At 50.2% G+C, this 15,766-nt stretch overlaps 1 protein-coding gene and 1 long non-coding RNA gene across 6 annotated transcripts; one reads left to right on the plus strand and one right to left on the minus strand.

The window, feature by feature from the left end:
* Positions 1 to 6,789: 6,789 nt before the first annotated feature.
* Abhd11 (abhydrolase domain containing 11) lies at positions 6,790 to 15,440 on the minus strand. 5 transcript variants are annotated; one of them, XR_009591445.1, is made up of 9 exons: positions 15,256 to 15,439; positions 15,000 to 15,135; positions 14,112 to 14,285; positions 13,622 to 13,792; positions 13,318 to 13,499; positions 12,890 to 13,104; positions 12,604 to 12,738; positions 9,070 to 9,214; positions 6,790 to 8,819 (listed from the first exon to the last, which is right to left on the minus strand). XR_009591445.1 is itself a non-coding variant. In XM_021664508.2 (6 exons), the coding sequence occupies exons 1-6, from the start codon at positions 15,375 to 15,377 to the stop codon at positions 12,972 to 12,974; spliced, it is 918 nt and encodes a 305-aa protein (XP_021520183.1). In that variant the 5' UTR covers positions 15,378 to 15,439; the 3' UTR covers positions 12,836 to 12,971. The 5 variants fall into 5 exon arrangements, 3 of the variants coding, with proteins under 3 accessions (XP_021520183.1, XP_021520184.1, XP_021520186.1); XR_009591446.1 differs by lacking the exon at positions 12,604 to 12,738; XM_021664508.2 differs by lacking the exons at positions 6,790 to 8,819; positions 9,070 to 9,214; positions 12,604 to 12,738 and having other exon boundaries at positions 12,836 to 13,104.
* Positions 11,698 to 12,881, plus strand: LOC132653666 (uncharacterized). Its single transcript, XR_009591447.1, has 4 exons — positions 11,698 to 11,894; positions 12,237 to 12,331; positions 12,466 to 12,586; positions 12,673 to 12,881. It is a non-coding gene; the product is annotated as an uncharacterized LOC132653666 (long non-coding RNA).
* Positions 15,441 to 15,766: the final 326 nt, after the last annotated feature.

The following is a 15,766-nucleotide window of genomic DNA, read 5'->3' on the forward strand; positions in this document are numbered from 1 at the left end:
AGATGCTTCCACCACGCCTGAAGATCTGAGTTCCAGCGGGGCTGTGGTGGCACATGACTAACCCCCAGCCCTCGGGAGGCCAAGGCGGGCAGATCTCTGAGTGCAAGGCCAGCCTGGTCTACACAGCAAGTTCTAGGACAGCTAAAGGTACACAGAGAAACCCTGTCTCAAAAGACAACAATAAGAAACAAAGGAAAGATCGGAGTTCTAGTCTTCTACTCCTTTAAGTTGTCCTCTGACCTCTGCATGAGCTCTGTGGCACACATACGGACAACACACGAAGGACGCAGGAGGACCAATGAGTGGCCAGTCCTAAGCCTTCCCACCTCTCCAAGCATCCTGCAGTCCCCAGCCCCGGGCGCTGCTTCCTTACTTTCCCAGGGTCTCTCACCTGTTGGATTCAGGACGACTGACTTTCCGTTTACACACAACAAATAAATAAAGATAAAAATATTTAAAATGCTTTCTTTAAATTAAAAAAAAAAAAAGGCTTGTCACATGAACTCTTTCCTCACGCCTGCACCCCGGAGCTGGAATGCCAGGCCTGGTGTCTTTTTTCCTGTGTGGAAGTCGCAGGCTGATAAGACCCAAGCCCAGAGGAAAGACCTTGCGGGACCTGTGGAGCGATGTGAAGGATGTGCCAGTTGGGAGACTCGTGCCTTTCCGTCCCCTACTGGCATCTTGTTAGAGTATGTGCACGCTCTCACACTTCATCTGCCAGCCACCCCACCTTTCTGGAAGTGGTGTCAGGCCTTCTTGACCCCAAGCCAAGCACGCTTACCCCTGCTTGGCCATTGGGGTTGCTAACGCATGGTTCTGGATCCAGTCCAGCCTCCTGCTGCCCTGTGTGTAAGGCCCTGGCGCCTCTCCCAGGCATTCAGTACAGGTTAGATGGCTGGCTGGCAGGCAAGCTGGAATACTGGCTCAGCCTTCCCTTAGTCCCTAGAAGATCTGACAGGAAAGAAATGCAGCCTGGAGTGGGAGACAGCCACTTCCCTTCCAGCTTCCAGCATTATGCGATATTTTATCTTCAATCTTTATCACCTTATTTGTGTGTGTGGTGGTGTCATCGCACACAGAGAGGTCAGAGGACAGCTTGCAGGGATCAGTTCTCTGCTCCCATGATGTAGGTCCCAGGGATCAAATCCAGGTCACCAGACTTGGCAGCAGGTGCTGCCAGTGAATTATCTTTTCATGTTATCGTGTGTGTATATGGGGGGGGGGAGGATATAGGGTCTCTTGCATCTCAGGTTGGCCTTGAACCCTGATCTTTTTGCCTCTGTACGGCTAGGATTTTTTCCCTTCTCCAAGGTTCTCCAAACAAATCAAGGTCTGACACAAGGAAGGTTCACCCAGAGACACAAGAATCTATTGGCCTTCCTTCCAGAGCACAGGTGAGAGGGGTTTCAGATGTGGGGATGCTCTCCTCCCCACCCCTTCCCTGTGGTGGTTTGAATAGAAATGCCCCCCACCAGGGCTGGAAAGATGGCTCAGTGGTTAAGAGCACTGTCTGCTCTTCCAAATGGACCTGGGTTCAGTTCCCAGCAACCACATGGCAGCTTACAACTGTCTGTAACACAAATTCCAAGGGATCTGACACCTTCACACTAATACACGTAAAATAAAGAAGAAAAGAAATGCTCCCCCCACCCCACCATAGGCTCATAGGGAATGCCACCATTAGGAGGTGTGGCCATGGTGGAGGAAGTGGGGACGGGCTTTTTTGTTTGTTTGGGGTAATGTTTTGTTGTTGTTGTTTTGAGACAGGGTCGCCTGTGTAGCCTTGCCTTGGCTGTGTGGACTCACTGCCGCCAACTCACAGCGATCCGACTGCCTCTGCCTCCCAAGTGCTGGGATTAAAGGCGTGTGCCCTCATCCAGTGGGGACCGGCTTTGAGGGCTCCTATGCTCAAGCTCAGCCCAGTGATACCCACTCCCTTTCTGCCACCTGTGGCTCGAGAGGTATACTCTCCATCCCCAGCGCCGTGCCTGCCTGCGAGCCGCCATGCTGCTCACCGTGAGGACGGACTAAGCCTCTGAACTGTAAGCCAGCCCCAGTGTTTATCTCTGTAAGGGTTGCCGTGGTCGTCGTGTCCCTGCACAGCCATGGAAACCCTGAGGCACCACCCCCGCCCCTCCGAGAGACCATAATAAAAATCTACTCAGCCCCTTCGCCTAGGTCTCCCCACGTTTATACTTTAGCCTCTCCTTAAAGCGCCACCACCCCCACCCCGGCTGCCAATGTACCACAGAGAGCAGTTGGTTGGGAAGAGAGGAGTGCCTGGAAACCCAGGTGAGGGTCCCATGAGCCTCCGGACTCCCTCCTTCTCTGAGGAAGGGTCAGCACTCAGCTTGCCCATCTGGGATGACTTACCATGCGCAGGCGCTGGGCTTAGAGGACAGTCCAGTTTGGCCCTCCACTTCCCAAGCGCCGGGATTACAGATGTGTGCCACCCTCCCATTGTGTGCGGCGCTGTGGATGGAACCTAGGGTTTCATGCATGCTAAGCAAGCGTTCTGCCAACTGAATTAAAAGTCCAGCTTTTTTTTTTTCTTTGTATTTTGAGACAGCACCTCACATTGCTCGGGCTAGCCTGGAATACACTATGTTACGTAGCCCAGGCTAGCTTCAAATTTAAGATCCTCCTTCCTTGGGCTCCTGAGCGCTGAGAGTTGAGGTACCACACAGCCGTTACAGCTGCACATCTCCACCCTGTATGCTCCACGGGCCCGTTGGACTGACGGGCGAAGCTGCCGATCCCTGACCTAGTGGTCTTCCTATGTATCCAGCTGCGGGGAGAGACTTCAAGAAAAGGAAAAACAGACTGTCTCTGATATGAACTCAGTGGCTGGCTCTTTGACCTCCCCACCCCCCTCCCCGAGGGAGGAGCAGCCCTGCTAGGCCAGGGAGGAGGACAATGTAGCCAGTCCTGTGAGACCTGACAAGCTAAGGTCAGATGGAAGGGGAGGAGGACCTCCCTTATCAGTAGACTTGGAAAGGGTCAGGGAGGAGATAAGGAAGGAAGGGTGGGACTGGGAGGGAATGAGGGAGCTGGGATACAAAGTAAATAAACTGTAATTAATATAAAAAATAAAAATTTAATAAAAAAATTTAAAAAAAGGAAAAACAGCTGCTTCCAGAAGAAAGCTCTGGTATCTTGCCAACATCACTCTTGTAGACATGTTAAATATTAGCATAAAAAATGAATGAAGAAATGAAAGTGTGCACTTTAAACTTTTTTTTTTTCCTTTTGATTGGCTCTGCAATAGAGCCATGGCCCCAATAGAGGCATGACCCCAGCCATTCACTAGGGGATTCTAGGCAGGTGCTCTATCACTGAGCCACACCCCAGCCCCTCACTGGGGGATTCTAGGCAGGTGCTCTACCACTGAGCCACACACCAGCCCCTCACTGGGGGATTCTAAGGAGCTCTACCGTGGAGCTACATTATGTAACCCTCTTTATGTAACTGAGGCTGGCCTAGAACTGTGTAGCCCAGCTAGACTGACTTCAAATGTTGCAACCATCTTGTCTCAGCCTCCCAAGTGATGGGGACTACAGGCACCAGTCATGCCTTTTGAGTTGAGAATTACAACTTAACCGCCTCCTCTGTGAGGTTTGTGTGACGGCCTGAGATCCACCTTTGCTTTTGTTCTTCAGGTTCTTTTTTTTTTGAGATGCAGTGTGGTAGTTTGAATACAAATGGCCCCCATAGACGAATGTGTTTGAATGTTTGGCCCACAGGGAGTGGCACTATTAGGAGTTGCGGCCTTGCTGGAGGTGTAGCCTTGTTGAAGGAAGTGTGTCACTGTGAGCCTTTGAGGTTTCCTATATATTCAAACCATTGTGACACACAGTCGCTGTTCCCTGCAGATCAAGATGTAGAATGCTCAGCTCCTTCCCCAGCACCATGTCTGCCTGCATGCTACCATGCTTCCTACCATGACAATAATGGACTAAACCTCTGAACTGTGAGCCAGCCCCAATTAAATGTTTTCCTTTATAAGAGTTGCTATGGTCATGGTGTCTCTTCAGAGCAATTAAACCCTATCTAAGACACAGGGTTTCTCTGTGTAGCCCTGGAACTCTCTTTGTAAACCAAGCTGGCCTCAAACTCACAGAGATCCATATGCCTTTGCTTCCCCAGTGCTAGGATTAAAAGTGTGCAGCTTTTTTTTTAAGCACCCTTTACTATATAATTTCTACCTCTGTTCCAACTTGCTTTTGTCTTTTGAAAAATATTTATTTTATGAGGTGAGTGGTGGCACACACCTTTAATCCCAGGACTCAGGAGGCAGAGGCAGGTGGATCTCTGAGTTCAGGGCCAGCCTGGTCTACAGAACGAGTTCTAGGACAGGCAGGGCCACACAGAAAAACCCTGTCTCAGGGGAAAAAAAATGTGTGTAGTATTTTGTCTGCAGGTATATGTGGGCACCACACGCATGCCTGGTACCTGCCGAGGCCAAAGAGCATATCAGATCCCCTGGGACTGGAGTTGCAGACAGCTCTGAGCTGTCAGATGGTTGCTGGGAGTTGAACCCCGGACTTCTGCAAGAGCAGCCAGAGCCCTTAACTGCTGAGCCAAGTCTCTAGCCCCCATTTTTGAGATAGTCTCTCACTGGTCTGGAGCTAAGCAGGTGATACCGAGCAGCCAGAGATCTGCCCTGCCAGCCCCCAGTGCTGCTTACATGCATACGCCACCATGCCCAGGGTTCTCATTCGCGTTTTGGCGATCAAACTCAGATCACTTCAGTGACTGGGCCAAACTCACCCCCACTTCCTTTTGATGTTTATTTTCTTCAAATCAGAGTCTCAGCTAGGAGGCCCTGAATTACAGCACTTCAAAGGCAGAGGCAGAGGGATCACTGAGTCAGAGGCCAGCCTGGTCTACATATAGCGTGAGTTCCAGGACAGCCAGGGTTGCACACAGAAATTGTCTCAAAAAACCAAAAATTAATAAGTAAATAAGTAAATCAGGGTCTCATGTAGCCCAAAGGGACCTCAAACTCACTATGTAGCCCAGGGACTTTCACGTCTCTTTGCTTTTGTTTTTTGTTGTTTGTTGTTGTTTTCTTTTGTTTTTTGAAACGGGGGGGGGGGTTTCTCTGTGTAGCCTTGGCTGTCATGGAATTCACACTGTATAGCAAGCTGGCCTCGAACTTACAGCCTGCCTCTGCCTCCCACGTGTTGGGATTAAAGATGTGTGCCGCCATCACCACCTGGCTGGTCCCTCTGCTTTAATCTCCCCAATTCTAGTATTGCAAGTGTGTACCACTACACTCTGCTCCGAATTGAATTTTCTGTTTATTCTTTCGGCCTGGATCTCACTATGTAGAGTAGGCTGCCCTCAACTCAGAGAGAACCCCTGCCTCCGCCTCCCAGCACTGGAACTGAAGTCCTGTGTCATTATGCCCAGCTCTTCTCCACGTTAAATCAAAGGTTTCCGCTGAGAAGGCAGCTTTTGAGGATATTTCGGGACGGTTAAGCCGTGGTTAAGGCGTGTATGGTAGAGTACTTGGGGGCAGTGGGAACAGTGTATGCGGCAGCAATAACTAGGGAGCACGTCTAGCCTGTGTGTGGGAACAGTGGGGAGGTGAGACGGCCTGAAGCACTGTGGATGAGGAAGAGCCCAGAAGAGTCCAGAAAGGGGTGGGGTTCCAGAGCTCTAAGTGAGGACCTGCATCCTTAGCCTACCCCTGGGGCCCATGGGAGCCAGGTGGGCTCAAGAGCAGAAGAGCCACACGAGTATCATCCACCAGAAGCTTTAACAGGATCAGTCCATCTTGAAACAGACTGACAGGGAGCCAGGCCAGGTGGCACACCCCTACAATCCCAGCACCAAGTGAGGCAGAGTCAGGCAGATCTCTTGAGTTCGAGGCCAGCCTGCTCAATAAAAGTGAGTTCAAGACAGCCAAGGCTACCCAGAGAAACCCTGTGTCAAAAAAACCAACCAACCAACCAACCAACCAACCAACCAAACAAGCAAACAAAAACAGATTGACAGGGCTCGAGGGCAGGTATAGGGGCATATGTAAGATGAGACCGGAATGCAAGTGAGGAGCAAGCACGGCCGTGGGGAAAGAAGAAGGCATATTGTGGATATCTGTAAAAGGTGGAGCCAACAGAATCCAATGCTTGAATAATGGCTATTGCCTTTTTAAAAAACCTTTGCCGGGCACATGCCTTTTAATCCTGGCATCCAGGAGGCAGGGGCAATGGATCTATGTGAGTTCGAGGCCAGCCTGGTCTACAGAGTGAGTTCTAGGACAGCCAAGGCTACACAAAGAAACCCTGTCTTGAAAAAAATTTATTTAAAAAATCAACAAAAGTTTAGTAGTGTGTGTCACACACACACTCACACACACTCACTTCAGATGACAGCTTGCAGAAGTCAGTCCTGAAGACTGAACTCAGCTCATCAGTTAGTAACAGGCTCCTCTGTCTGCTCAGCCCTCTCTCCAGAACCTTGGTATTGCTTTTCCAAAGATGAGGAAGAGCTATATACATCATAGTGGATACTGAAAGCAGAAGGATTTTAACCTCTAGAAGACCTTATCTCACAAATTGTTCTCAAGTGGTCTAAGACCTAGAAAGATGACTCAGTGGTTAACAGGGCCTATTACTTTTGCAGAAGACCTGAGTTCAGTTCCGGGTACAACACAGGCTGCCTCACAAGCACCTGTAACTCCACCTGCAGGAGATAGAACACCCCTGCCTTCCATCAGCACCCATATTTATGTGCACAGACACACATCCACATAATTAAAAATAAAATAAATAAAGCCAAGCAGAGGTGGCACACGACTTTAATCTCAGCACTCAGCAGGTGGATCTCTGAATTCGAAGGTCTACAGAGTGAGTTCCAGAACAGCCAGGACTACCCAGGGAAGCCCTACCTTCATGACAGAGAAACCCTGTCATGAAGATAGATGGATGGATGGATGGATGGATGGATGGATGAATGGATGGATGAATGGATGGACAGACGGATGGATGGATGGATGGATAGACAGACAGATGGTTAGATAGATGATGGATAGATGAATGGATGGACAGACAGACGGATGGATGGATGATGGATAGATGAATGGATGGACAGACAGACGGATGGATGGATGGATAGATGGATGGATGGACAGACAGATGGATGGATGGATGGATGGATAGACAGACAGATGGTTAGATAGATGATGGATAGATGAATGAATGGACAGACAGACGGATGGATGGATGGATGGACAGACAGATGGATGGATGGATAGATGGATGAATGGATAGACAGACAGATGTTTAGATGGATGATGGATGGATGGATGGACGGACAGATGGATGGATGGATAGATAGATGGATGAATGGATAGACAGATGTTTAGATGGATGATGGATGGATGAATGGACAGACAGACGGATGGATGGATAGATAGATGGATGGATGGATAGACAGATGTTAGATGGATGATTGATGGATGGATGGATGGATGGATGGGCAGACAGACAGATGGTTAGATGGATGATGGATGGATGGATGGGCAGACAGACAGATGGTTAGATGGATGGATGAATGGATGGATACCTGCTGTTCTTTCAGAAGACTTGGGTTTGGTTCTCATCTCCCAGAAAGTTAGCTCAAGGGTTCTGACAACTCTTCTGGCTTCCATGGGCATCAGACAAAATACACATATACTTAAAATTAAAAGAAAGCTCTGTGTGGCTCACATTTGTAATCCTAACACTGGGAAGGCAAATGCAGGTGGATAGAGCAAGTTTAAAGTCAGCCTTATTTACATAGGGAGTTCCAGAACAGCCAAGGCTACTTAGGGTGAGTATCTCACAGGACAGAAGGAGGGAAATCAGGCAGGGTAAAGGATAATTGGACTGAGTGTGGGTATTTGTTGTTGTTGTTTTGTGGGCTTTGTTTTGTTTTTTTTTTTTTTTTTTTTTTTTTTTTGAGGTCTCTATCACAGCTTCATGGGAAAGCTATCAGTAGAGATGGAGTCTCATTTACCTGAGGCTAGCCTCTACCTTTTTCTTTTCTTTTTTCTTCCTTCCTTCCTTTCTCTTTCTTTCTTTCCCTCCATCCTCTGTTCCTCCCTCCCTCCCTTCCTTCCTCCCTTTTTTTCTGGTTTCTCTGTGTAGCCTTGGCTGCCCTGGAACTTGTCCTGTAGACAAGGCTGGCCTTGAACACAGAGATCTGCCTGCCTCTGCCTCCTGAATGCTGGCATAAAAGATGTGCACCACAGCCGAGCATGTAGGCAGAAGCAGGGAGAACACTGAGTTCAAGGCCAGCCTGGTCTAGAAAGTGAGTCCAGGACAGCCAAGGCTATATAGAGAAACCCTATCTCGAAAAACAAACACAACAAACAAACAAACAAAAAAAATATGTGCCACCATGCCTGGCATGGCCTTTGCCTTGGTTACTTGCTTGATAACCAAGAATGACCCTCCTTTTCCTTTGGCCTCTACCTCCCCAGTGCTGGGATTACAGGCCTGTGTCCCTTCATTCCAGAAGTGTCAATAGAGTGGGTAGAAAACATGTGTAGGATCAGATGAGCGGATATTTTAAAGAAACCTTGGGAAATGCCAAGTGCCTGGGCCTCTCACACACCAGGGCAATGGGGTCTCCGTTGGGGCTTCTGCCACCTTCAGGTCAGGGCGGTGGCAGTTCGTGCCTTTAATCTCAGCACTCAGAGGCAGCGGCAGGTAGACCTGAGTTCCAAACCTGACTTGTCTATAGGGTAAGTTCCAGGATAGCCAGGGTAAGCAGCTCCACTGTCCAGCTGCTTTCCCTTCAGAAGCCTTGCAGATGGTGGCAGCCAAACCCTGGCAGAGGAATGGAGAAAGAGAGGCTGCAGGAACTGGAGCAGGGGAAGGAAGGTTTTTTTTGCTTGTATTTCAGCGCTGGGATAAAACAGAGCCTCACACAAGCACTCCACTGAGCCTTGACCACAACCGTCCACTGCGGACTCTAGGTAGGTACTTCATTGCTGAGCTATAACCCAAAGGTGTTAACTGTAGGGTTTGTTTGGTTTAGGTTTTGTTTATGGGGTGTCTCTACGTAACCCTGACTTACCTAGACCAGCCTGTATAGTAATTTCTTAGTTCATGTGTGCCCAGAGGAGGGCATGGGATCCCCTGGAGCTGGAATTACAAGCAGCTGTGAGCCATCTTCCATGGATGCTGCAACAAGGGCACTTAGCCACTGAGCTATCTCTGTGCTGGAAAAGAATATTAAGATTGATTCATTCATTCATTTGTACACAATATTCTGCCTGCATGTATACCTGCAGGCCAGAAGAGGGCACCAGCTCTCACTATAGATGGTTGTGATCCACCATGTGGGTGCTTGGGAATTGAACTCAGGATCTCTGGAAGAAAAACTAGTGCTCTTAACCTCTGAGCTAACTCTCCAGCCCCAGCAGAATATTCTTGATACGCCATAAGGAAACACAAAGGAAGATGAAACAACCCAGTAAAGAAATTTCTTTTATTTTTAATGTATACGAGTGTTTTGCCAGAGTACATCAGGTACCTGCCTGGTGTCCTCAGAATTCAGAGGAAGGCAAACACCAAAAACACCTTCCCTCCTCATTAAAGGCATGAGATGTTGGGAATGAGCAAAAGAAATTTATTCTAAGTACTACCATTTTGTTTTCAGACTCCATTTAACATTAGGGAAAAACTAATTTAAGGCCCCAGGCCCTAGGGGAACTGGGGACTTCCCAATAGCAGAACTGCTTCTTTTGTTAAAAAAAAAAAAAAAAAAAAAAACAGCAAAAACAAAGAAAAAAAAAAAAACAGTTGTCTGAGTCTTGCCATCTCAGGGACTTCTCCATCTTGCTGGCAAGGTCAAAGTTCATGTTCCCCAGCCGAGGAATCTAACCCTACCCTGGCTGATAGAGACTCCCATGCTCAGTCCCTTATGTTGAAATATGATTATACAATGCTACAGGCCACCCTGCTCCACCTTGCTCTATAGTTTCACCCTTTAAATACACAATACAGCCTCCCTTGAGGACGCAGGTCAGATCTCCAAACTGACCACCTCCCTGAGCTCAGAAAATAAAGATTTCGTTCTAAATGTCTGTATCTGAAGTGAGTTTTCTTGGCTTCTACCCTGAACCTAACAGAACCATCATGCCTGACACAAAAAAACGTAAAAGCCCTGCCTCAAAAACAGGAAGGCAAGGTAGTGCACGCCTTTAATGCTAGCACTTGGGAGTCAGAGGCAGGCAGCTATATCTGAGTTTGAGGCCAGCCAGGACAGCCAGGGCTTCACAGAGAAACCTGTCTCAAAAAAAACAAAATTAAAAAACAAAATCAGACAGGGTCTGTAGAGATGATTCAGTGGTTAAGGCTGGCTGCTGTTCTCATATGGCATCCATATCAGCCACTCAAAACCAGGTTCAGGAACCTACCCCTCACTTCTGGCCTCTGGGAGGGTCTGCACTGTGCGTGTGTATCCCCACACAGACACACAACTAAAACTAGAATAAAAATCTAAAAACAAAGCCAACAAATGAATAAAAGTTGATCTGGGCTTGGTGGTTTACACCTTTAATCCCAGAAACCTGAGGCACGTGGATCTCCGTGAGTTCAAGGTCGGCCTGGTCTGTAAACAAATAAAGATGAGAGGTGTCCAGTCACATGGAAAGATTAGGACATTCTAAGGAACTGATAAAATTATGAGCTATTGACGACAAAGAGAGCTAGGTTTCTCTCTTTTTGTAACTTCTAACTTTATTATTACTGTGTGTAGTCATGCGTGAGCCACAGTGTGTGTGTGTGTGTGTGTATTAAAGGGCAGTGCTGTTCCATTTTCTTGGCTTGTGAAAGGTTATTCATACCCTTCATTTGCATTTCTGCTTTGCATAGTTACCGTCATAACCATGTGTCTTCCCTAACACCTGCAGACCCCAGGGCCTTTTGTTTATTTGGTTTGGTTTGGTGTCTCTCTATAGCCTTAATTGTCCTGGAACTCACTCTGTAGACTAGCTGGTCTCAAACTCAGAAATCCACCTGCTTCTGCATTGAACTCACAGGCAGATCTCTGTAAGTTCAAGGCAGCCTGGTTTACAGAGTGAGTTCCAGGACAGCCAAGACAACACAGAGAGGCCATATCTCAAACCCCGCCTCCAAAGTAAAAAACAAAACAAAAACCAACCAACCAAACCAAACCAAAAAACAAAAGAACCCTGTACCACCACCCAATCCAAGGATGCTAACATATTAAAAATGTTATTCTAGCCAGGTGGTGGCGGTGGCGGTGGCAGTTCGTGCCTTTAATCCCAGCACTCAGGAGGTGGAGGATTCTAAGTTAGGGGCCAGCCTGATCTACAGAGCAAGTTCCAGGACAGCCAGGGCACACAGAGAAACCCTGTCTCAAAACAACAAACAAACGTCCCTCAGCTTGGAAATGTAGTTAGGCTAGAGAGCTTGCCTGCACTGCATGTTTGGGGTATACTAGCAATAGCAGTGGGAAGGTGGGTATTCAAGATACTGGTAAGGAGCTGGTGATGCTTGCCTTTAACCCAGCACTCAGAAGGCAGAGGAAGTGCACCTACGGAAAGGCCAGCCAAGAATCCAGCCCTCCTTATGTCTCAGGCTTGCAGAGTCCTGGACTAAGCCTAGGTTTTCCCCACGTTGGCTATTTCAAGACATGGGTGGAGGGCCCCCTGGGGGTGGAAGGAGGCAAGGCTTGGGGGAAAGGCCCTAGGCCCTTCCAAGTTCTAAGAAGAGGGAGGTGTGTCTGCTCCTTGACCCTGGCTGTCCTTCCGTAGGTGGAGTTTGCTAGGGAGTGCCTTGCCTGGAAGGGCAAAGGGCTCGGTCCTCTGCTAGCCTCCAACAACTGACAGGAATCTCAGTCACTAGACTGGCAGTCTCTAGGACCATTAAAAGGTAAGCGTCCAGCCCATTCACTATTATTTCCTGAGGACTGTGTGGGAACCTCTTTCTTGAGAGTTCGAAACACTTTTTGGTCCATTTTGCTGAACCAGGCCACTCCTGAATAAGACGAAAAGTACCCTGGTCTACTCAGCTCGCCGGCTATGGTGCTCCTGGGGCTTTACAAGATGAGGGTGGAGCGCCCCCTGGAGGCAAAGGGTGGTAAGAGTGGATGGAAATAGCAGAAGGCAGGTCAGGGCCAGCCAGGGTCAAGGCCAGGGCAGAAGGACCCAGGGTTGGGCTTCTCATTCATACAAAGCCCAGACCACTGCCTTCTCACCCATCACCCTCCAACAGAACCCAGAATCCCAAGCGGCTGGAGCCCTGGGGGCCAACCGGCCAGAGCCTTCCCTGGAGCAAGTCCTGAAGGAGCGGGATGAAGCCATTGCAAAGTGAGAGAAACTGCAAGTGGGGTTGGAGGAGGAGGGGGGAGACTCCTGCTAGAGGAGAGGAAGGGGACTCCAGACATCCCCAGAAGAAAGCCACCAGAACCCCACCCCCACCCCACTGTCCCTGTCACCCACAGGAAGCAAGCGGTGGAAGCTGAGCTGGACACCTGCAGAGCCAGGTTGCACACAGTGGAGGCTCAGCTGCTGGAGGTCCTGCAGGAGAAACTGAGGCTGAAGCAGGAGGTGGAGGCCTGGGAGGTAGGGTGGGGCCTGACCTGGGAGCTTGGAAGACATTCCTGAGTCCTCAGGGATCCCCTTGAACCAGTTCTCTCTCCTCTACCCAGGAAGACATGCAACGGATGGTTCGGGAGCGGGTGCAGAGTCAAATGCAGGGAGACTCCAGGGGTGCTCTGGGCGCGCAAAAGAACACAAGTGCTGGCAGGGGCTCCTGGGCCCAACTTTCCCGGAGCCAGAGGGGACGATGGTGGTGAAAACAGATCCCAGAACTTTAAGGGAACTGTCTTTATTCATTAAAGTGTTGGAGCCCCTCTCAGTGCCCACCTTAGTTTTTCTGTGCAGAAGCAAGGGACAGGTGGCATGGACACCACGCCTAGAGTTCCCCGACTGTTCAAGGAGCCACTTCTTATGCCAAGAAACTGCAGACAGCATCCATGAAGTCTTGAGGTTTGTCACTGTGGACCCAGTGCCCAGCGTTGGGCACAGTCTGGATCTGGGCTTGAGGAAAGAGCCGCCTAATCTCCGGGTGGTGGCTGGGTCTGGCCACCATAGTGAAGCCAATTGAGATGGGGTTAGGAACACAATAAAGAGAGAGAGACGGAGAGACAGATGGGGGGTGGGACAGAAAAAGAACAGGAGAATTAGTTACATGAACCTACAAACCCAGTGGCATTTCCAAGACTCCAAGATACCCATGTCCCTACCCGAGCAGGCTCCCACAGCTGGGGTGGGGGGGTCCCACATTGGCTTACTGAACATATCTAGAATTTCCACCAAGCAGAAAGAGAGTTGGCCCTCGATAGGATTCACGTAGCTCTGGGAAGGTCAAAATCTTGTCCAAGTGCTGAGCTAAAGTATCCAAGTTCAGCCTCCAGGAGAAGCGGCCATTTACCTCCACCAGGTTTGTGAGTAGGAACTGGCGAATCCCTGGGTCCTGGGGGGGCGAGGGGAGCAGTTGGGAAGGGCCCTCTCTGTGAGGAGGCCCACCCACCACTTTCCCTCCTCCGCCATGTCTTAGTCTCCAACACTGTCGGGGAAAGGGGAAGTGTGTATCACCTTGACAAGGGAGGTTAGCTGTTCGTCGGCCAGCTTCCGAGCCTGGGAGTGCGGCACCTTCTCTGGGATATGGACGGCCTTCATAGCTGCTATAAAGTTCCCAAGGTATGATCCTGGTGTGGCTCCTACCGGGCTTATGTCTACAGCCACCAATCGGTCCACAATGTCTGGCTATGAGACAGAATCAGACCAGAACACTGGGCCTCCAGCACAGCTTCTGAAGCCTGGCCAGCCAAGGCACAGACGATTCTCACCCTATCAGCTGGGCACTTAAGCTGCATAGCTCATTAGGAGGAGGACCCCATCCGGGTGTGTTGGCACATGCCTGTAATCCTGGCACTCTGGGAGGCAAAGGCAGGTGGATCTCTGTCAGCTCAAGGCCAGCCTAGACAGCCATGAGTCCTGTGAGTCCAGGCAGCCATGGCTACACAGAGAAACCCTGTCTCAACCCCCCCAAAAAAAGAGGAGGAGACCAACAGGTGTAGCTCACCCTCTGTAGTGCCAGCAGCATGGCTGTCTTTCCTCCCATGCTGTGACCAACGAGGACACAGGGCACCAGGCCCAGCTGTGGCAGGAGTCCCTGAAGGTCCTGACTCATGGCCTCATAGCTTGCATCTGGACTGTGGGGGCTGGTACCATGGTTCCGGGCATCCACCATCAGCACCTGAGGAGTGAGGTAAAACAGGAGGAATGCTGAAATGCTGGTACCCTGATTACGGACAATGAAAAGCCTGGGAGGGACTACAGAGCAACCAGGGAGAGAAGTCTGGAGCCATAATTGTGGTGTGTGTGTGTATTTTCATATTTTCATGTGCAGGCCAGAGGTCAGTCTTGAGCATCTTCCCTACTCACTACACAACTTACTCCTTGATTTTATTATATACACATATATGCATGCATGTGTGCAAGTCTGTGTGTGGGCATACGTGCCATGGTGAACTATGGAGAGACAACCATGGCAAATGACAACTTGAGGTGCCAAGGAGTGGGGGAATGCGGACCAAAAGGGGAGCCGAGGACCAAGAGAGCGCGCATGGGCCGAAATGGCTGGCTTACATAGTAAAGAGAAGCTGGGGGAAGGGACGCAAAGCCTCCAGACTGGAAAGGTTACCATAAGTGGTGGGGTGAGGAGAGCGCAGAGGAGCCACTGGCGCTGAATAAGCCAGGAGGCCAGTGTGTATTTTGCTGGGCTAACAGACATTATTTTGTCCGGTTCGTGGAGACCGTTAACATTAATGAACTGGAAGGCACCTTTCAGGATAAGGTCTCTTCGTAGATGTTTTCCGGGTTACTGTGCAATGAAACTTTCCATTTATCAAGAGCCCAGACCTGAGGGAGGTCCACTTCCCCGCTAGCCACCGCCCACCCGGAAGCTCACCCTCCTGCCGGTCCTCTTAACCATAGCCTTGGCGATAGAGTTGAAGTTGGTTTTGCTGCCGAAGAGTCCGTGCAGAAAGACGACGGCTGGGAGTGTTTCCTCTCCATCTAGAAGCGTATAGGACAGCGGCAACGGCCTGGAAAGTGGGGGCCACCAGGGAGGAAGGGGAGCGTGAAGGGGAGAAGAGGCGAGGCCAGAGGAGGGGCGGGGCGAGCCGGGCCAGGGGCGTGCAAACCTCCGGGTGTCCTTGACTGACCTGGGATCGGCATTTCCTTGGCCACTTCGGCTACTGAACGCTACAGGCACCACCGAGCACCTGGGAGAGGAGGCACCAAGTGTCCCACGGGGGACCCTCCACGCTCGCGCCCAGCGGAGCATTGCCCACACACCCGCAAAGCGTGCTTCCTAGGGCTGTCCTGCGCATGCTCCGCCTCCCAGAGCCCTGCCCCTTTCCAACTAGGCTCCGCCTATCTCCCTGCCCGCAAGGTCACATGGCCCAACGGAATCCGGGAGTTCAGTTCAGCCCTGTCTTTGCGCCATTACCTAAAGCAGAAGCTTTTTGGGCGGAGCCATCAGTGCTGGCTCCAAACCTTGCACATTAGGTGTTTTCTGCAGCCACTTTAAGGCTGGTCTGTAGGACCAGCCGTCTTGGTTACACGCTGGCCTTGCCCCTTGCACCAATACGCAATTCCTGCAGACACTGAGAACCGTTTAGAGATGAGGTCCTGACCATGACGAGGGCGGTGCTACATGGACTGGCCCCGCCT

This window comes from Meriones unguiculatus, chromosome 4, assembly GCF_030254825.1.
Source record: "Meriones unguiculatus strain TT.TT164.6M chromosome 4, Bangor_MerUng_6.1, whole genome shotgun sequence".
In the NCBI taxonomy this organism is placed as follows: domain Eukaryota; kingdom Metazoa; phylum Chordata; class Mammalia; order Rodentia; family Muridae; genus Meriones; species Meriones unguiculatus.